Source organism: Dendrobium catenatum, unplaced genomic scaffold (assembly GCF_001605985.2).
Source record: "Dendrobium catenatum unplaced genomic scaffold, ASM160598v2 fragScaff_scaffold_925, whole genome shotgun sequence".
Classification (NCBI taxonomy): domain Eukaryota; kingdom Viridiplantae; phylum Streptophyta; class Magnoliopsida; order Asparagales; family Orchidaceae; genus Dendrobium; species Dendrobium catenatum.
Genome location: NW_021319387.1, coordinates 346689 through 370271, shown reverse-complemented (window position 1 = coordinate 370271; position 23583 = coordinate 346689). Strand labels below are relative to the sequence as shown.

Here is a 23583-nt window from a genome sequence, read left to right as displayed (position 1 = left end):
TGGAGGATTTGATGAAGTTGTATGTATTAAGGGGTTGCCATAAGTAGGATTTAATAAATCTTGTAAATACAGATTTGCTAAATCCTGTATGAGTTAAATCATAAAAATTGTCTGGAATGATGTATGTTGAATTTAGTTAAATTCATAGAAATAGTTTGGCTACTTATTTCAAGATTTATGGATTTTTATGATTGAGACATCTTATTCAATTTTTTTTTTTTGTTTATATCAACCTCAATTATATTATTAAAAGCTAATTAAACAAATTAGATAACTCCATGAATAATTAATTAGTAATTTACTAAGCTAATTAATTAATCTTATTATTAAGATTAAATTAATTGCCTAATTAAACACACACACACACACACATATATATGCTAATAGTTTTAATCAATAAAACTTTTTACCATTTATAATTAAATTATAATTAGCTAAAATTTATACCATAATTAAACATTAATTAGTTGTTTATAAAATTAATTAAATATAATAAAATTTATTAAATTAAATCTCAAATAATATTAATATTTAAATCAATATCTTTTAAGTTAGTTAATATTAATTAGTAAGATTAATTTTAATTTTAATTAATATACGTTATTTAATTAATTTCTTGTAATATTAATAATTTTAAAATTTTGAACCCTCATCTTTTGCCCCCAAATCCTCATATAATCTGAATTCCCTGAACTACCAATGCACAAAGATGAAGTCACAATGTGAGTTGTTTGTAGAAGACATCAATAGAGGCAGCATAGTGCGTAGAAGTTTCTGTGAGATTTATCTATTAGGTTAAATTCACCCAATGCCTGAATTTGCTGAATCGGGATTTAAGAAAAAAAAATAGAGAACCTGGAGTTAAGTTTTTGTAGGATTTAAAATGGTTATTTGGTCAATTTGACAATATTTGGCTTAAATCCTATGTAAATCTTACTATCAAATAGCTACGGGTCTCAAAATGGATTTTTGGATTGGGTTCGGGCCAAACTCGAAACGAATCCGCTTTCAACTGATTTGACTCGAACCCGATCTGATTAGATAAACATGTAAGAAATTCAGTCCCAAACCATACCTGACCCTCAAGTGTCGAGCTCGAGTGCGTACGAGACTACAGGCGAGGATGGGACCATGTGAGGGTCAAGTGCGAGCCGCATGCGAGAGCATTGAGTGTGACTGAGGGCGAGGGAGGAACCGTGCGAGTGCACGTGTGCTTGCGCAACTGCCTGGTAGGGCAGGACCGCGTGGTGCAAGCGCTGCGAGCGCGTCAATTTGGGTGCGCGAGTCCGGGGTGGCTCAGACCCGACCTATTTTTTCAAAAGGTTTAAAAATTGGAACTCGATCCCGACCTGTTTTTTCAGAAGGGTTAAAAATTGGAACTTGAACCCGACCTGTTTGTTAAACTGGCTGATTTGAACCCGAATTTTTCGGTTAGAGTCAATAATTGACACCCCTACAAATAGCCCTTAAGTGTTAAGATATTTAGGTTTTATCTGAAGTAAATGCTAAACAATGATGAAATTGCCACTTTTTTTTCTAATTGATAAATTAAATTTTATAAGGTTGTTTTAATAGTAGTTGATAATGAAGAAATTAACAGATTTTTTATTAATTAAATAAAGTATATTTAGTGAACTTAGGAGTAATGCAATGGATTCACCATGATGGGATGGTAATCTGGTTTTGATGACTTCTGAGTTATTGTAAAAATATGATTAGCAAATATTTTCATTATATTCATAAGAGTATGATTATGCCCAATGATTTAAGAAGCATTTTACTTCTATTTTAAGAAAGAAATAAATATTCAAAATTTCAATTAAAATAATAGCTTATGAGTCAATGAAATTCTTTAAAATGGATGAAATAAAGGTTAGAATATCACATTGATATCCGATAGTCTCTTTGATTTTGTTTGAGAAGATTAATTATGTGAAAAATTTGTATGCTAAGAAATTAATAGGAGTGTATAATGAATAGTGTGAAGATCTTTATCAAATTATTGTTTATATTCAAATATTCGATAATTTTTCTATTTCAGTTGGATTATATCAATGATAAACTTTAAGCCTAGATATTTTTGCTTTAGTCATGGATGTTCTTACTAGACATTTAAGAGGATGTTCCTGGTTTATGCTTTTTTGCTGATGATATTCTTCTTATTGATAAGACTAGAGAGGAAGTTGAAAGAAATCTTGAATTATGGAGGTCAATGTTAGAGTCTAAAGGTTTTTGTTTGAGTAGATCTAAAATCGAATATATAGAGTGTAATTTTAATAGTAATAAATCTAATGGGAGGATTGTGACTTTGGGCTATGAAATCATTAATAAGAGTACACATTTTAGATATATTGGATCTATTGTTTAAAGTAACGGTGATATAGATGGTGATATTATTAGCTGAATTCAAGTTGGAACGTTGAAGTGGAGGAATGCATAGATCCTTTGTGTGGTAGAAAAGTACCCCTCAAACTTGAAAGAAAATTCTATAAGATGGTGGTGAGACTTGCAATGCTTTATGGCGCAGAATGTTGGACATTAAAAGAGAAGCTTAAAATTAAGTGTTGGAGAGATGAGGATGCTTAGGTGGATGAGTGGCTTCACTCTTAGAGATAGAATGTAAAACGAGTATGTATGTGAAAAGGTTGGAGTTGCTCCAGTGGCAGATAATATTAGAGAGAGTTGCCTTAGATGGTTTTGACACATAAAACATCGGCCTTTCGATTGCCAAGTTAGGAGAGTAGATGTATTGTATTTGGCCTATGTTGAGAAAGGTAGAGATATACCTAAAAAGACTTGGCTATAAAATATTAGAATGACATTTTCTATTAGATTTAAATCTGAATTTGACTCTTAATTGGACACAATGGAGAAAAAAAATTCATTTAGCCGACCCCACGTAGTGGTATAAAATCGTGAGAGGCCTGCTCTTAGTTGTTTTCCTATGCTTGTTCTAGGGCATGATGCCTGCATGTGAGCTTTCTTCTTCATGTTGGCCACGATCTCACCCTCTACTCCCAACCACGGTCATCTCTCTCTTTCTATTAGACCACATCGTCGAGAGGGAGTTGAAGTTTGTAGAATATGCCATCCATGCTTATAATTCGTGGCCATTCATCAAGCTCCCAAAACCTTTTCAAAGCAACCTCTTCAAAGGATTCTGCCATGCCTCCATATGTCACCACAATCATGAGTGTGCTATTCTACATTTAAAGATCTTTCCACGACCACCTCATGAGTGTCCTTGAGGCTTCAATTTAAATGCAAAGTGCCATATCAGTTGATTATGCATATATGCCAAGGACCCAGGTTTGAGTTTATCGATTTCTTGTTGATCTAAGATTTCTAGCTAATCATTAACTTTATTTGTGTGCTAAAATACACATCACAACAAGATTGTAATCCTAGCCATATGAGCTTTCTTTGTATTTGAAGTTAAGAGCCGTTTATTGGCCTTGTAAGTTGAACACAACTATTATGGATTAGCATAACCAAAAAGCTCATCAAATCATGTTTGTCGTATGAACCTTCTTTGTCATCATAATTGTATGTCTTGCTTTTGAACTTTCGAACATATAAGTTTCACGTATGAACCTTCCTTATGATGTAAGCCCTAACCTCATTAATTGGGTTGATATAGAGCTAGGAATCCCATCGAATCAAACTTAAATTTCGGAACTTGCTCACAATGTCAGACAATACCCTTGGCTAAGTTTGTGATTTGTTATAAAACTTGAGATATTTGGGCCTTTTCAAGAATGTAAGAACTTACCTTTTGGACAAGCGGATAATAACGATAATATCGAGTCACCAAATAACAACCTAGTCGATTCCATGCAAACAAAGCCACCAACTAAATTTAGGTCAGTTATCATGCTAGCATGCCCATTAATCAAATACAGCCACCTTTTGCCATGTTATTATTCTATGAATCAAACCACCATATGTTTTAGACATGCTTCTTCAAATTAAATTGAAATTCGTGGATAATTGATGATCATCTTATTCTTTTGAGATATTATTAGTCATGTCTAGTTCTTCTGAACTATAAGCAGCCCTATTTCATGTCGTTAGCCATTCTATCAATTTAATACAACAAGTCCTCCAGTGAATAAATCAAGGACAACCTCAAAAGCATGTCTGTGACACACTTCCTTCTCACTCTTCTCTAGACACTTTAAATGATACAATTTATGGTTACAAATTAGATTGCCTTGATTTTACTTCTCAAAGCCTTTTATATTAGAAGATTAGGTCCACTGGTAGATATGGAATTAGAGCATCATGAGACCTTGATTGAATTTACGTTTATCTCCTTATCATTCTCCATTCAATCAAAGTAAAACCTAAATACTAAATCAAAGCAAAATATCAAGTCTAGTAATCTCCTTAATCTAGATTGTTCTCTTGAATTTGAGAGAGAATTAACTTTGGGGATTTACGCTCATAGTAATTGTAGACCTCATATGATTGCATATTATGGGAAATATTGTTATACTTGTATTTTCTTATTTCCTTATATTTGTTTAGCAAGAACCTGCAACACCTCACCACAAGTTGTTATCCTCCTTTCAAGGAAAATTAGCTCTCATTTATCTGATAAAAATCGTTCTTCCAATGGTTTGTACTTAAAAATTTTGAATAAAATTTAAATCTTATCTTGTTATAAGCACCTTCCTAGATTGCCAGAACAATGATCAAGAATGACAGGACACTTCCCCAGATTAGTGTTCTAGACCCACATGGATTTTTTGCACTTGATGATCTGCATGCTACAGGGGATATTGCTGATCGGATTCTATATCTATTAGCTCTGATATTAACATTTTTAGTAGGACAAAAAATTTCAAATTCTACATACCAGGAGTGGAAGAAAAGGCAAAAAATTATATTATCACTCTCCAAAGTATGCCTTGCATTCAAGTTAGCTGCTTTTAATAAAATCCCATTGGGGTCCTCTCTTCTAGTATTGGATTATTCACCACCTATTGGTCTTGTTGATGTATTTTTTTTGTTATTATTTTCATCTAGAAATATTATGCAATTGCTTCATGTTATACTCTTTTCATTGAATGGCAATAAAATTCATTCTACTTTTCTTTAAAAAAAGATAATATTGTTAAAACAACTCAATTTACCTTGAGAAAAAAATTGCTCCCAAGTTCCCACACATTTAGGAGGCTCGAGCATGTTACTTTTCTGATAGGAAATACTTGATTTCAAGTATTCCCTAATCACTTTAGCAACCAATCTCAAAGAGAGCTGCTGTCCACAGTAGGAAATCAGCCAAAAACAATAGAAAAATAGAGAAAAATTGCAGGAGATGAGGAGAAAACGCTTGTATTTTACTAGTAGACAATGAAAATAGCAAAGATACAATTTGTTCTTCAATTCGAGAGGAAGAACGTACTCTCCAAAGTCTCCGGAGAAGCCAAGAGCCCAAAACAAAACCCAGATCTCAAAGAGAAAACTCAAATTCAAGATGAGGAGCTAATTCCCCCCAAACTCCTAATTATACAAAATTAATCATAAAGGACAATCATAAACTTTATAAAACAGCCTTTCACGTTCAAAATTTCCCTCCTAAACTCCCCCTCTCAAGCCTACGTGGATTCACGGCAGAGCCGTTTCCGCCCAGGCTCCGTCTCGCGTAGACGCGGACCGGTCCCTGCTGGACCGGTCCAACCGGCCCATCCTGGGCCGGTCTAACATTTTCCCTAGTGATCATTCATTAACAGCATAGAATTGTTATAGTTTGTTTCATTGCCAAATGCAGATGTTTCGTGTGGTTGTTTGCTTTTAATCTAAAATGATACAAGTGGAATTGCATATCCCTTAATATGGATTGTGGTAAATTGGATTCAAATTTGCATAAAAAACTATGACCCTAAAACATCCTGCATTAGAAGTGTCTTCTAAAATTGATCCATCACTTGATATACGCATACCTTGCTAGTCTGAGAAGTTTGATATACGCAAACCGGCCTCCTTATCATATCCGCCTCCGTCGAAGCACCCCAGCCGCCCGCCTCCTCGCTTCGTTTCCCATAAGCAAGCCGGTCTCTCCAATAAAAAGAAGGGATTAAATGTTGTAGGTTGTTTATTCAGAATAAAGCAAAGTTATGCTTAATCTTATTCAAATTAGAGAAATGATAAAAAAAAATCAAAATTTGCTTTACTTAATTGCATTATCAAGTTTATTCAATTATTTGAAAGTTGAATAAAATTTGAGAAAATAAGTTCAATCATAAAATAATAGGTATTTTATTTGTGAAGACCTCGTGTCATCGACTTTAAGTCCGGCCAAGATGGTTTTAATTCTAAGGCCCCACGTAGTCGATCTTAGATCTTGGTTGGATGATTTAAAGTTTTGAAGACCCGCACCATCGATCTTAGATTTGGGCGGATGGTTTTAAAATTTGAAGACCCCAAGCCATCGTATCTTAGATCCGGCCGGGATGGTTCCAAATCGAAGACCCTACGTCGTTGACCTTAGGTCCGGGTAGGAAGAAATGCTGTCCCGATTTCTCCCTCGGTGGGGAGGGGACGTCGGGAGGCGGCTGAAATTGATTTTTTTTATTGATTAACTAAATTAGTTAATTAATATTTAATTAATAAAAAACCATTCTCTTTTATGATCATTAGAATCATCTAACACATGAGAATTAAAAGGTATTTGAATTATTATTAAGAGATTATTATCCAAAATTTCCATAAGACAGAGAATCGAGCATGTTATCCCATTTATCTTTTATTTTGCTTCTCATCATCTTTCCAAATATGATCCAGCATAAGTATGAGCCTTTTTGGACATCATTTCAGCCCAACTATATTGAAATGCCTCGAATATCTCCAATTGAGACATATCTTTGAGATATTCCAATATGGTAACATTGAGTGGAAAAAACTTTGAAGTGTTGTTACATTTCAAATGCTATCCCCCTTTAAAATATTAGAGGTCTTTAACTGTCAAAAAAAACATCACATCTCTTCCTCTAGCTAATGAAATGGCTATTTGAAAATTAATCGATCGATCAAAATTAATTAATCAATTTGGTAATTTTAAATCCAAGAAGGTTTAAATATGGGAGTTTTAAAATACGAAAATATTTAAATGACAAATTTAAATATAAGAGTTTTAAATAATCTGAGAGAAATTAAAAAAAAATTTTGAGTTAAAATTTGAGAGCATTTTAATTGATCAATTGGAGCAATTTTAAAATAAAAGTACAATAAAAAGAAAGAGAAGAAAAGAAGGGGGAAGGAGAAGTTCCACTAAACAATATATACAACAATACCCTCTAAATCAACACAACTTAGAACAACTCTACAAACTCCTGTACAAAACTACTCACAACTCAACAAATGCAAACTCTCTAGTGTTCCTGAACTAAGCTTCAACTCTCCTGTACGAGATCTTGCAAGCAAATAAATAAAACTCATTAAGCATTGAAATAATTTAATATAAAAAATAAATGCTAAAATAGAAAATACTACAGTAAATTTCAAGTACACTGGTGCAAAAAAAGTAATCTATTAAAACAGAAAATGAAACTACAGTAATAAAGAACACTAATGTCACAATGACAACTGGTCAAAATAGTAAGTACAACTGCTAGTAAACAACCAATTGAAAATCGCGACAATCTGGTGTCAAGCAACTATTGTTTACTTAAACAATCAAATGTAAATCTCTGGGCAACCTTGTTTATAACAACTTGGTTGGAAGATCCACTACCCGGCAACTTTCAAAGGAAAGTCGTAAGTCCGACTTCTGATGGAAATTTTTAGGTAATAACACAACCCTAAACCTTTCACCCAGGCATCATAGTCTATAGGGCTTGGTTGTAAGACCCACAACTTGGGCCACTTAGCTTACCGAGCTAGGTCGTAAGACCCATCATTAGACAACTTCTAAGGAAGTAATAAGACCTACCCAACTGAAATTTTTGGGCTACCTTTAGTAGAGGCCGTAGGTCTCACTACCTGGACTCTTTCTAATGAAATCCCTAAGTCCCTACCCAAATCTAATCACACAGACATCCCTTGTTGAAAAAATCAAGGGAAAAAGCTTCATGTAAGAATTTCATCTTTAAATAATGCTTTGAAATACAATAATTATAATACTAATCCCATGTTGAAAGTATGTGGAATTTCTATTGTAAGATCTTTTACAAAACACACAAATTTATGGACATCTTAGTCTAAAATGATTATGTTGTAAGACCCATTTTTCAGGCTACTTTCTAAGGGGAGTCATAAGACCTACCTAAACAATTAAAACCTTTGGGCTGCCTTATTGTAGAGTTAGGTTGTAAGATCCATCTTTGGGAAACTCATAAATAGAGCTGTAAGTTCCACTCCAAATTAAACATATAGGCAACTTCTAAGGGAGTCATAAGACCTTTCAACCAAATTAATTTCTAAGTATTCTAATAGATGCAAACTTCGAAATCCAAATAAAACTAAAACTAAAATCCACATATAACCACTTCAGTCTACTCGGGATCCCTGAGAGGAGGCAACATATGACTGCTAATCAGATTCCATGGACACTACAATCAATGATTGTTAGTATTGGTAGATTGAAATTACAGTATACCCAGGACGACGGAACCATGAGATCTTGATCGGGTTTACCTTCATTTTTCCCACAATTAAGACTAAATTACCTTAAATATATTCATTCTTAAATCTTAATCGAGAGTTCTCTCTTACGTGTTAAGAGGGATAATTAACTATAAGTGCTTGCGCTCATGGGAATTAAGGACCCTAGATCTAATTAAACGCTGACACTACCTACAAGGGAAATCTGGTTAATTGCAATTTGACTTAAGAAAATGGAATCCTACAGTTGCAAAGCGGGATTCACGCATTCGTGCCGTTTTTCTTGAGCCAACATTAAGTTATTATTATAAATAGCTCTTTTTTTGGAGCTTAATTTTGATGAGGGAATGAAGTTTTCCACTGCCTTGGAATTTTTTGCCAAGCTTGGTTCTCCCTTTATCTAAAGTATTGCTGCCTTTTGTGTGAGGAATGTGCCTCCTAGTGATTTGAAGATCTAGGTTGTATGATTTAACTTTTTGTTTCTTTTAGTTGCTTATTCTCTCTCATAACCGAACCATCCTGTGTGAGAAATGTGCGCCTCCTAGTGATTTGAAGATCTAGGTTGTATGATTTAACTTTTTATTCTTTTAATTGCTTATTCTCTCTCATAACCGAACCATCCAACCTCCTATCTCCCATTCTACAGCCCTAAAAGCAACCCTCTTCCCATTTCCAAACCATTAAATCTCAAACAAGCCTTCTTACACATATACTCTCTTACTAGATGCCTGACCAACTTGTGTTTAGAATAGTTTATGCAACACCAATAGCTTGGGCTACAACAATGGCTATTTTTAATGTCACCTCAATAGCTTGCATCACTTATTTGATGTTCTGCTCATAGCCTAAATGATGGTATTAAGTTTAAGAACTCAATTGGCACCCTGGAGCTCATGTAACTCTAGCCGCATGGAATGGATTGAAACTTGTAGGAATGGAGATAGAGCTATTCCCCTATGGAATCCTTTTGCTGCCATAATTATTGGAGGAAGCAACGCTATTCTCCTTATATGGCATCTTTTGCAGAGAAATATAATTTGCATTACATTGAACATTTTAATGTGAACAATCAAACTTCACCTATTAATAACTATGAAAATCTAGGAGACTATCAACTATATATAATTTGAGAAATGAAGGTTGAATTTAATATAGAATGAGCTCTAATGCACCCTATCATGCCCTCGGCACAAAGGAGATGCACTCAACAATGTTAAATTGGATGAAGAGTCTTAATTTCAACTCCCACTATCAAACCAGAAGTCAGGCTTAGTAAAGAGGCTTTCTGTTGCATAACAAAAGAGTAGATTCATTGTTATATCCAAAAAAAAATTATTAATCTCTAATTTAAGAGAAAAAAAAGTTGTATGGAACAACATTATCAATTTTTTTTGAGTTGGAACTCTAAATAAGCGATACTAATGGAATGGGATAAATCAATGCTTCTTGCACCTGATTTATGGGTACCTATTCCTTTGGACAGGCTAGTTTTAGTTTTTTCTGTATTTGAGTTGATGGACAAATAAGCTTGTTAGCAAAATTTAAGCGTGCTATGATTTTGACTGGGGGAGATCATATGAATTAACCTCTGACCTATCTCTGAAACATTGTGTAGATTTTCTATGGTGTTCTAATTCTTTTTGCATCTTTGATCAAAAAGACACAGTATACATGCATGCGTTATTTAAAACTTAGGTAACTCATGTAGAATGTTTTGTAGGAAACTCTATGTGTTATTTTGTATGCATACATATGTTAAGATGTCATCATAAATTTGTGAAAATTGAGATAGATCATTGTCATCCATACATAAACCATCAATGTTACTGTACAATGATACAAATAGATAAATTTTGAGTAGACTACTAATGTAATATAGCAGGATCCCCATATCCTTAATTTTTTGGATATACTAAAATTTCAACATTGATTTAGAATCTTCTACAAAAATCTCAAATTTCCATAATAGATTGCCAAGAGTTTCTATATAAAATTGAACCACTTGCAACCTCTGAAATAGTCCATATAGGGGACTGACCAAGTCTAAGAGATTTAAAATTCAACTTGCTAAAAGGAAGGCATGTGTTGTGGAGTCTTAGAAACAAAATTGCAACCTAATCTTATTTAGATGAGAGGAAAGTTGACAAACGGAGAGATTCAATGAGTTTTGAATGCTTTGCTTGTTATTAGGATAGTTTCCTGTTTTTAATTTTTAGCTTTTGGTTAGCTATTTTTAAGAAGTTGCTTCCTAAGTTTTAGTTTTTTTTTTTTAAGTTCTAAAAATGTCGAAAGGGTCTCTCTATCATTATAAATATATACAAATATGTTTGTAATTGAATGGAAAAAAAACTTATGCTTTGATTTACTCTCTCCAAATGTCGGCCTATTATCGTTAAGAAGTAGAGTCCTTCGTCAGCCACTTCTACCTTCCTATATCTAGCTTTTGACCAAGCTAGAATTTAGCAATCCTAATACTGCAGTCGTCATCTATTTCAGAGACACGTATTACCCCCCTTCAACTTTTTTGCTATTTGTTTGTTTTCCAGCAATGAATCAACTCAATGTTGCAAGTTAAAAGCATAGAAAATACGAGGTAAATCATTTCCAATAACATTATCAATAACAAAGAAAAAGCTAGTGAAACGTGAACAAGAGGAGAAGTCTATGGAGATAATTTTTGAGAAGGCTACAATTTCATATATGCTAATCGTTATTGGATAGATACCTAGTCATTAATAGCGGGTCTATTCCATTTCATTAATGGATCAACATGGTAGGTTATTCTGAAACTTATGGTAAACATTTTGACATCTCATATTGCTTTGGCCTGTTGTAGGTTGGGAATAATAAATCCCTCAACCCTATAATACAAGTAGATGACACAACTTCATACTCCAAAGAACCTAAGGACTCTTTTAAATCCACTTGAAAGTTGTGGGCACCAATCCTAGGGAAGGTATATTTGGATCAAATTGGTATCAGCATGATCCTTGGCCTAAAATTGAAAGTAACATAGAATGGCAAAAACTTGAACCATCAATATTCAATTGGTCTTCAGGGTAGAAGAACTAATCACCATGCAAGGAGATAGCCATTCACTTAGGGGGATCGTTTGGTTAGCTGCATGCATTCCAAATGCTTGCATGCTAAGAATTTAAGTGTTTGGTTGGGTGAATTTCAATGCAATGTAATTCATTGATGAATTTGGAATTCACCATCTAGTTCAATTTTGATGTATTTATAAATCGTTAGATTTGACTAATTTCTAAATACACTATAAATTCTCATTGCAGCCTTAAGTTGCTGTTAGCCACCACCTCCTTTGTCGGCCATCACCTGCTGGCTGCTAGTCACCGCATGTCTCGGCCATCGGTCATTGCCCGCCACCGTTTTCGCATGTTAGCCGCCACCGTTGTTGTCACCATAGCTCACCACCATAGTCACTTGATGGTCACCAACTACCACTATTGTTGAGCTTTATATTGTATTCATTTTACTTCAAATCAAAAAAAAAAAAAAAAAAAAAAAAAAAACTAATCACTAGAATTTATTTTATGCTCATCCAAACGACTCTAAAATTTTCAAATATACTGCATCCCTTTTACACTATGCTCAATTTTACTTTGCATTCCTTTTTTAATAAACCAAATAGCCCCTTAATGAGAATGATACCAGGTTTGCAAAAACTGAAAGAGTATTAGAAGACATTGTGGGGCAATTGGCTCAATTAGAGGTATCAATTCTCCATAAACAAAAAGCCGAAAAAGTTAATCCCTCAACTAGTTGTGGCAAGGGCCTTCCAATCCTTGATGATATTGGTTTAGAATGGAGGAACCACTTGCAAATTGAAAGACCAATTAGTTAGAAATCTACATGGATGTCAAACTGATGTTGTCAACCTTTTATGGAAACAATTGAGGCAGAAATATGAATATTTGGTACAAAAGTATACCATGAGTTCAAGTGATAGGCCTGTCCACTCAACATCTCATTACAAGAAAAGTTAGTTATGAAATTTATTATATAACTAAATGAAGGTCTCTAAAGGGAATTAAACCTTACCCAAGTGTTGATCATTATCGAGGCTAGCTCTAAGCAATTGCTATGAAGGAGAAGAATAAAGTCAACAAAGCAAAAAATTTCCACGAAGCAGTGTCCAAAAAGATGCCAGATGAGTGGAGAATGAGTGTATTAATTCCTATTTTTAAGAATAAAGACGATGCACAAGATTGCACGAATTATAGAGGTATTAAGTTAATGTGTCATACTTTAAAATTATGGGAGCGAGTTATAGAGCATAGGTTGCGGCGTGATACTAATGTTTCTCAAAATCAATTTGGATTTATGCCGGGTAGGTCGACTATGGAAGCCATACATTTATTCAGAGGTTTGATGGAAAAATATAGAGGAAATAAGGAGGATCTACATATGATATTTATTGATTTAGAAAAAGCATATGATAAAGTTCCAAGAGAAGTGCTATGGAGAGTTCTTGATAAGAAAGGAGTCAATAATACTTATATTCAAATCATTAAAGATATGTATGCAGGAGCTATTACTTGTGTTCAAACACAAGGTGGTTTGACCAAGTATTTCCCTATTTCGGTTGGGTTACATCAAGGATCAGCCTTAAGCCCATATCTATTTGCTTTAGTCATGGATGTTCTCACTAGACATTTGCAAGATGATGTACCTTGGTGTATGCTTTTTGCTGATGATATTCTTCTTGTTGATAAGACTAGAGAGGGGGTTGAAGGTAAACTTGAATTATGGAGGTCAACCTTAGAGTCTAAAGGTTTTCGCTTGAGTAGATCTAAAACGGAATATATGGAGTGTAATTTTAGCAGTAATAGTCCTAGTGAGGGGATTGTGACTTTGGGCGATCAAGTCATTAATAAGAGTACACGTTTTAGGTATCTTGGATCTATTGTTCAGAGTGATGGTGAAATAGATGGGGATATTATCAGCAGAATTCAAGTTGGATGGTTGAAGTGGCGGAATGCATCGGGCTTGTTATGTGATAGAAATGTACCCCTCAAACTTAAGGGAAAATTCTATAAGATGGTAGTGAGGCCTGCAATGCTTTATGGTGCCGAATGTTGGCCATTAAAAGAGAAGCATAATACTAAGTTAAGTGTGGCAGAGATGAGGATGCTTAGATGGATGAGTGGCTTTACCCTTAGAGATAGGATACGAAATGAGCATATACGTGAAAAGGTTGGAGTAGCTCCAGTAGAAGATAAGATTAGAGAGAGTCGCCTTAGATGGTTTGGTCACATAAAAAGGCGGCCTTCCGACGACCCAGTTAGGAGAGTAGAGGTATTAGATTTGACTTGTGTTAAGAAAGGTAGGGGTAGACCTAAAAAGACTTGGTTAGAAAATATTAGGAATGACCTTTCTTTATTAGATTTAAACGAGAATTTGGCTTTTAATAGGACACAATGGAGAAAAAGGATTCATGTAGCCGACCCCACGTAGTGGGATAAAGGCTTGATGTTGTTGTTGTTGTTGTTGTAGTGTCCAAAAAGAAGAATAGCCTAAGTGAGTCATAAGGCTAAAGGGAAGGCTTTATTGTGCTCACTACTAGTTTCATGGTCATTTAGATGCAAAGTGTTTGAAACCATACTTAGAATAAAGGCCGCCAATGGAGGAAGCCAAGAAGTCTTTTTCTATCCTAAAAGGGGAGGAGATTATAGAATTTGAAGGAGTGCAACAGGTGATGTTTGAAATGACATATTCAAAGATTTGGCACTGTTAGTAACAAAAACCTTACTTCTTTTGATTTGTTTCAAACTTTATGGTTGTCTGGCATACACTACCAAAAGCCTTACGCTTGAGGCTGGATTAAGAATGATGTTCACATTGTGGTGTAGTATGAGTATCAATATAATGTTTTTATTACTTAGCTTTATGTTGATGAGATTCTATGTAATGTGGTTCTATGAAATGTCTATTTTGTGCTTCAAGGAAATCCTTATTTTTTAGAAAAGATGCAATTTGCTTTAGGAGGAAACAACTATTTTTCTTTAGAAAGGATGACAAGAAGTTTGTAGTTTGAAATACATTTTGAAAGAAGAATTTCTGAAACACCATCTGATTGCAAAGTATACTAATCTCAATATATTCCATTTTTTAGATATTTTGAAAATTTTAACATTGATTTAGAAGCTATCATGCACCGACACTTCATATTAAGAGGTATGCAGTGTCCGACACATATCAGGCATGGCACATTTGATATGAATTTGACACAGTTGTCAAGCGTCCAATTTTCCTATTACTTGTGTTCAAATACAAGTTGGTTTGACCTAGTATTTTTCTATTTCAGTTGGATTACATCAAGGATCAGCTTTAAGCGCATATCATATTTGCTTTAGTCATGAATGTTCTTACTAGACATTTTCGAGAGAATGTTCCTTACCGTATGTTTTTTTCTAATGATATTCTTCTTGTTGATAAGAATAGAGAGTGAGTTGAAGGAAAACTTGAATTATGGAGGTCAACTTTAGAGTTTAAATGTTTTCATTTGAGTAGATCTAAAATCGAATACTTGGAGTGTAATTTTAGTAGTAATTGATCTAGTGGAGGAATTGTGACTTTGGGCGATCAAATCATTAATAAGAGTACACGTTCTATATATCTTAGGTCTCTATTGTTCAAAGTGATGGTAAAATTGATGGGGATATTATTAGTAGAATTCAAGTTGGATGGTTGAAGCGGAGGAATGCATCGGGCTTGTTGTGCGATATAAAAGTACCCCTCAAACTTGAAGGGAAAATTCTATAAGATGGTGGTAAGGCTTGGAATGCTTTATGGCATAGAATGTTGGCCATTAAAATAATAGCATAAAGTTAAGTTCAATGTTGCAAAGATGATGATGCTCAGGTTGATGAGTGGCTTCACTTTTAGAGACATATTGCAGAACAAGTATGTGCATGAAAGGTTGGGTAGCTCTAGTGGCAAATAAGATTAGAGAGAGTTGCCTTACATGATTTGGACACATAAAACTTCGGCCTTTCGATGATCCGATTAGGAAAGTAGATGTATTGGATTTGACCTATGTTAAGAAAGATAGAGGTAGACCTCAAAAGACTTTGTTATAAAATTGTAGAAATGATCTTTTTTTTATTAAATTTAAATGAGAATTTGACTCTTAATAGAAAATAATGGAGAAAAAATTCATTTAGCCGGCCCCACGCAGTGGGATAAAGGCTTTATGTTATTGTTGTCAAGTTTTCATTTAAAAATAATAATAATAAAAACAAACACTCGTGTCTAACACTTTAGTCATAAAAATTGAATTAATATTTTATAAAGAAACTCACTTTTCTAATTTTCATTTCCCTCTCTCGCAAATCCTCCCACCCAAACTTTTCCATTCTCACACCCTTGATTAGGATTTGGATCGACATTGATCGATCTACACTTCCAATCGTTGGATTTCAAAGCTCGACTCTCGCATGCTTGTATCCCAACTTTCTCTCCTTTCTCGTCGCCAATGGTTGGCTCCAAAGTCCAATAACTAACGTCCTTTCCCCTCTCGACACTAAAACTGACCCCAAAGCCCAACAAGGAGGTGATTGACATCCTCTTCTCCCGATGTCGAAAGATCCTCAAAATCAACACTAAAAAATCGAAGGGAATGAAGATGATTCATCTAAATAAATAATCTTTAACTATGACTATATAAATTTATTATTAATGAAAGTGTCACGACACGGTCCGAAGACACCAATTAACGAGATGAAAACAGACGATTGAATGGTTGATTACATTTCTTTTCTTCTAACAATCTCTTTCCAATATATAGAAAGAGCCACTAAAACTCAAAATTTTAAAGTAAATACCATTAATACCTTTCTCTAAGAGCATCATGCCTACGATACGCATTTTATAAATATAAAGTTCCAACTCAGTGAGTATATCATGCTTCTAAATTACTGGAATACAAAATATTTGGAATAATATGCATGCTCATTTCAAATATAAAGTAATTATATTTAAAATTCATTTTAAAAAATGATCATCAATATTATGCATATATATGTACATGTCACATATATTTTATCTTTATTCTTTCTATAAATAATAAAACTGGCACATGAGATATTGTCTAATATAGTACCAATGAAGGTACTCATTTTTAATTTTTTTTTCATAACCTTTTTCGTTAATGCATGCAGACGCATTGCATCCCAACCAATGTCATAAGGGGATGTGTTCCATCATTCATCATACATGCAAGCATTCTACATAAATCATATCATTTTTATATATTGTAAGCATCATGACATAGGATAAGTGACATTTCTAGGATATAAAATTCAAAGCTTCTAGTTCAACATGATCAATTGTCTTTAGTAAAGTTAATTCATAAAATATTAATATAACACCTATGATTAGTACTTGATGCACCTCGACGTTATTTCTATAAATTAGGAGAAGCAAATATTATTATCACCTCGACTTTAGCTGATTAATCTTTTAGCCCTTCTTGTTATTACTCTAAAACCGCTTTTTGAACACCTATAATTATGTCTAATTTTGTAAGATTATTCTAACAATTTCCCACTTTAATTAGCTATTATTTGTTCAAAAATATCTCTTCCTATCTTATAAAATCCTCATTATTTCTACAAATTATTTCCTTATAAGAACAGATTAATACAAGAATATTTATAAATTTATATGAAATTTACTTTGCCCCTCACTCACTCTCTCTCTCTCCCTAAATAGCTATTTAATGTACCGAAAGAATTCTTTTATTTAATTAAATTTTAAAAGAATTTATTTTATCGCTTAATGATAGCATTTATTTATCTGCTCTATAATTTATTGCTAATCATTTAAAATGAATGAAAATTTAATTATCACCATTTTCTAAAATAAATTTTTATATTTATTTATTTTTATATAATTTCTCCCATATTTTTAATTAGCTTAACTAAGCTCTCATTTTTCTATATTAACTTTCCTTAACTCATAAATATGCTATTCTTATAATCCAATTTATAACAAAACTTTTATTTATTGAAATCTCATATACTCTTGAGAGGTTTGATGGTGACTTATAGAGAGAATAAGGAGGATCTTCATATGATATTTATTGATTTAGAGAAAACATATGATAAAATTCTAAGAGAAGTGCTATGGAGAGTTCTACATAAGAAAGGGGTTAATAATGTTTATATTTAAGTCATTAAGGATATGTATGTAAGAGCTGATACTTGTGTTCAAACACATGGTGGTTTGACCAAGTTTTTTTTTTAATTTCACTTGGATTATATCAAAGGATCAGCCTTAAGCCCATATCTTTTTGCTTTAGTCATGGATGTTCTCACTAGATATTTGCAAGATGTTGTACCCTAGTTTATGCTTTTTGTTGATGATACTTTTCTTGTTGATAAGATTAGAGAGGGAGTTGAAGGTAAACTTGAATTATGGAGGTCAATCTTAGAGTCTAAAGGTTTTCATTTGAGTAGATCTAACACTGAATATATGATTAGCAGTAATAAATCTAGTAGATGGATTGTGATTTTGGACAATCAAGTCATTAATAAGAGTACACGTTTTATATATCTTGGGTCTATTGTTCAGAGTGATAGTGAAATAGATGAGTATATTATTAGTAGAATTCAAGTTGGATGGTTGAAGTGGAGGAATGCATCGGGCTTTTTGTGTGATGGAAAAGTCCCCTTGAAGCATAAGGGAAAATTCTAGAAAATGGTGGTGAGACCTGTAATGCTTTATGGTGTAGAATGTTGGCCATTAAATGAGAAGCATAATATTACGTTAAGTGTTGCAGAGATGAGGATGCCCGGTTGGATGAGTGACTTTACTCTTAGAAACATGAAACGAAAGGAGCATATACGTGAAAAGATTAGAGTAGCTTCAGTGGAGTATAATATTAGAGTCGCTTTAGAAGGTTTGGTTTCATAAAACGGAGGCCTTCCAATGACCTAGTTATGAGAGTAGATTGATTAGATTCAGCTTATGTTAAGAAGGGTAGAGGACCTAAAAAGACTTGGTTATAAAATATTTTTATATGATATTTCTTTATTAGATTTAAATGAGAATTTGACCATTAACATGATACAATGGAGAAAAATGATTCATGTAGTTGACCCCACATAGTGAGATAAATGTATGATGTTGTTATTGTTGTTGTTGAAATCTCATATACTCTTCTATTTATATTAATTATCTTTTATTCTTTTATATATATATAATTTCTATTCATTTAGTTATTACATTTTCTACTAAAATTAATAAAAAGCCAAAGCTTACCTCTCACTCGATCTTTCTCATCTCCCTCTTTCGGTTGCTCAAGCTCTCTCGGTCTCAATCCTTCTCCCTCTCTTCTCTAATTTATAGAGCCGAAGTTTACGATGCCAAATGATGAAAATGACCTGAACCCATTGGCTTCCATGACACCAAATGGCGGGAGCGTGTTCTATGACTTCTTTCACTCACCCCCCTGCTATAGCTATATAAGTTTATTCGTTTTATTTCATTTAATTTATATGCATTACTTTTATTGATGATGATATTCTCCTTATTGACAAGACTAGAGAGGGATTTGAAGGTAAACTTGAATTATGGAGGTTAACTTTAAAATCTAAAGGCTTTCGTTTGAGTAGATCTAAAACTGAATATATGGAGTGCAATCTTAGTAATAATAGATCTAGTGGGGGAATTGTGTCTTTGGGCGATCAAGTCATTAATAAGAGTACATGTTTTAGATATCTTGGATCTATTGTTCAGAGTGATGGTGAAATATATAGGGATATTATTAGCAGAATTCTAGTTGGATGGTTGAAGTGAATGAATGCATCGGGCTTGTTGTGTGATAGAAAAGTCACCCTTAAACTTAAGGGAAAGTTCTATAAGATGGTGCTTAGACCTGCAATGCTTTATGGTGCAGAATGTTGTCATTAAAAGAGAAGCATAATATTAAGTTAAGTGTTACAGAGATGAGGATGTTTAGGTGGATGAGTGACTTTACTCTTAGAGACAAGATATGAAATGAGCATATATATGAAAAAGGTTGGAGTAGCTTCAATGGAAGATAAGATTAGAGAGTCGCCTTAGATGGTTTGGTCAAATAAAACGACGGCCTTTCGATGACCCAATTAGGAAAGTAGATGTATTAGAATTGGTTTATGTTAACGAAGGTAGAGGTAGACCTAAAAAGACTTTGTTCGAATATAATAGAAATGAACTTTCTCTATTAGATTTAAACGAGAATTTCTCTTTTAACAGGGCACAATGGAGAAAAAGGATTCATGTGGCCGACCTCACATTGTGGGATAAAAGCACGATTTTGTGTGTGCTTGCGCGCGTGTGCGAGTTAGTGTGGGGGACATACGGGGGTGTGTGCGTGCGTGCAACGAAGGCCTTAGTGAACCTAAAGAATCTTGTGAAACATGAGCATGAAAGCAAATTTTTTTCAGCAGTTGTGCCCTTAGATGAAATAGTGGTCAAGTTTAATGATGTTGGTGTTCTAGAAGATGTGAATAGAACTTGAAATGAACTTGTGATGCTTCCTATGAGCCTGAACTTTTTTCACAAGGAATTTTGCTATTTAGCTCATCGGGAACAGATAAAACTCTTCTTGCAAAAGCCCTTGCAACTGAAGCTAGAGAAAATTTTATCAATATAACTAGGTTTGCCCATACATCGAAGTGGTTTGGCGAGGTTGAGAAACTCACCACAACGCTCTTTTTTTTTGCATCTCGGCTAGCGCCTGTTATTATTTTTGTAAATGAGGCTGCCAACTTGGTGCACGTGGTGGTGCCTTTGAACATGAAGCAAAAAAGAAGAATGTGAAATGAAATAAGACATATGCAGACCTTCCGGATGCTGAAACCGTATAAAAATCTTAATGATATTTATATCCCAAGAAAATCTTGACCCTAACTTTAGATTTGACGAGTTAACTAGTGCAACAAAAGGTTATTCTGGAAGTGATTTGAAGAATCTTTGCAATTTCGCTTTAAATAAAATGGACCTAGAACTTCTTGACAATGAGAAGTCAGGCAAATTTGCTAAGTAGAAATTCACATTAGCTGACACTTTTTATGTTATAAGATCAGCTTCTAGTGTGGGAGTTGATATTGTGGGAGCATCTAGTTTAAATTGTCATTCTTTTACTTAGCAGGAGTCCTCAACAGCTTTTTGAAAGAATTGCACATTCAAAGAAGGTGATAGAGTAAAATATGTAGGTATGTTGTGTTCTTCCAGGGTACCTTTTCCAGCTCAGAGAGGTCCACATTATAGCTTTCGTGGTAAAGTAATTCTGACATTTGAAGAAAATGAATCATCCAAAATTGATGTAAGATTTGACAAACATATAGTTGAAGGTAATGATCTTGGTGGTTTATGTGAAGAAGATCACGGGTTCTTCTGTACAACTGACTTGCTTCGTCTAGATTGTTTTGGCCCAGATGGTTTCGAAAGGATTGCTATCACTGAGTTAATAGAGGTTGTGACTGAAGAAGCCGAGGAAAAAAAAGCAATAGAAACTAGCAGGCCAGAGATGCTAGAGAGCTCTTTTATAGTTTTCATCGTGATGATGCCCCAGCCGAGTCTATTATGCACAAGTGCATCATATATGTTGTTCCCTTTAACAAAAAGTTGTCAATTTGTTCTTAACATTCTGATTTTATTGTTCAGGATGTACTTATATGATGGAAGGATTAGCCAGAGTACGAAGCCATATGGGGGCCATGTGATGCGCCAGGGGGGCCCATCTTGTGGGGCCTAGGGGAGTTAATATTCACTATGTAAATAGGAGAAATTATTAGAAAAGTTAATTTAGGGAAAGATGATTTATTTGAATTTAAATTGGGGAGGGAATTAGGAAGGTTTTATTTAGGGAAAGATGGCTGATTTGTATAGATTTGGGAGGGAATTAGGAAGGTTTTATTAAGGAAAAGATGGCTAATTTGAATTCGGTTTTGGGAGGGAAATATGATGGTTTATTTAAGGATAATTATATTATTTTATTTTCTTGAGGTGATTTATATTTGTTGTAATTTTCTTAGGAGTTATTCTTAGCGGCGTCTAGGTCTGTGGGAGAGCTGATCTCTCTCAAATAATAGATCACTTGTACCTTTTTTTTCTTATTGAAGATATAATAAAAAATCAGCCCCCTATTTTGTATTCCTGCAGTTTTTACTTGTTTCTTTCGCTGTTTTTACTTCCAAGATGTATCAGTTTAATATGATTTAAATCAGCCAAACTTCCTTTTGGCTTGGAAAAAATAAAAAAAAGAATTGAGCCATGCTCCAATCTTGATATGTTCCATTGTTTTCCAATGTGGTCTTGAGTTGATACTGGATTGGTTCAAGATTGAACTGATATGCTCCATTTTGTCTCGGCACTCTAAAATGGCTGGGAGCAGACAACCTTACCTGGCACATATGAAAGGAGATGAGATTGTTCCATCTGGCGCAACCTGAATCCAGTAGTGTCCCACTAATTATTAATGATTGTCTATGTTCCCATAGTGCCCGCCTTCCCAATGATCTCTGTCATTATTGGTAATTGGCTATATTCCGAAGTTTAGACTTTTTTACCTTCATGAAGCATGATTGTATATTTTGAATGGAAATAAAAATAACTAAATATTAGCCTTTTTACTATTTAATCCGGAGACAAGTTCCTGATTGATAATATTGTCTGATTCATTTATTGTATACATAATTTATTGAATGTTTTCTGTTTTACTTTTGTTTATATAAGCTGATTGCATGCCTCCAGTCTTGTTGCAACTGAAGCATTTTACAATTACATTCTTATGTTGTGCTGAAAATGAGCTCTAAAAGGATGCCATGTTCCCATTTCTTTAGCTTGTTATAATATTTTTTTCCCCTTACTTTCAGGGTGGAAATGCTATAGAAAAGAAGATAGAGTCTGAGCAATCTTTTGAATTATTGACAAATCCAGCAAGGGTTCTACCCGCGCAAGAAAAACATATCAGATTCCTGGAGGGAAGCAGATATGTACCAGTGAAACTAGCACCTTCTGGTTTTGTTCTATTGAGGGATCTTCAACCAGCAGAAGCTGAGATTATTGTTCTTACTGATGCACCCTCTGCAAATGCAACCTCTGCAAATCCTCAGCAGAATTCAGCTTCTTCTGCAATGGCTGTAGATGAGGAGCCTCAACCCCCACAACCATTTGAATTCTCAGCTTAGAGAAATTGTGTTCGGTAAACAATTTATATGCTTATAAGTTTGTTTTCTCAAGCTGAGAAATAGTTGGACTGATTGAAATGAGTGTTTTCCCTTGCATCAGGCGAACTTGTTCTCTAGCAGATCAGTGTAAGTCTATAGGTGCCATTGTGCCTGGTAGAATTCTTTGTTGATTTCTAGAATAAGCTTGATAAAAAACAGCTTTGTTTGGGGTTGGAGCCTTCATAAATCATTTATATGCATGTTTTTGTATGCTTCATACTGACAACTGGAATCTGCACTTCACATAAACATGCTACCTTTCTAGATTTGTGATGGTTTGATTTTATTTTACATATAATATTAGTTTAAAAGTGCTTTATAATCTATAAATTTGAGATTTATCAATTATATTTGATTGGATTTATTCTTTGTTTATTCATGAAAATCTTAAATTTAAGTCAAATTAAGGTTTCGTTTGGGATAGTTTTCTTATTGCTTTGTTTTTCCGATTGTGATTGTAATTTTTGTCTAGTCATTGCTTTAAAAAAATTTTGTAGCAGCAAGTTGCTTTCATCAAATACAATGATGAGGACATTAGTCAGAGATTTCAACATGTGTACCGTCATCGGAGTTGTAGTTCGGCGGTTGCGATCCAGAGTCTTTACTTTTGATATATTTTGTATTTTCTTTATTGTCGCATTTTCTATTTTTCCTAGTTTACCCCTTTGGGTAGTGAGTTGCTATTGTAGCCTCGAGGGAAATTGTGTCTTTTTGCTTTTCTTGTATTGAGGCCTAT

At 34.0% G+C, this 23583-nt stretch overlaps 1 protein-coding gene across 1 annotated transcript in view; it reads left to right on the top strand.

The window, feature by feature from the left end:
- Positions 1-23169, top strand: part of LOC110106451 (26S proteasome non-ATPase regulatory subunit 1 homolog A) — a 40213-nt gene extending 17044 nt beyond the window's left edge. Inside the window, exon 14 of the mRNA XM_020836370.2 lies at positions 22494-23169. Coding sequence (XP_020692029.1) covers positions 22494-22808 — 315 coding nt within the window. The 3' untranslated portion in view covers positions 22809-23169. The remainder of the gene's footprint in view (positions 1-22493) is intronic.
- Positions 23170-23583: the final 414 nt, after the last annotated feature.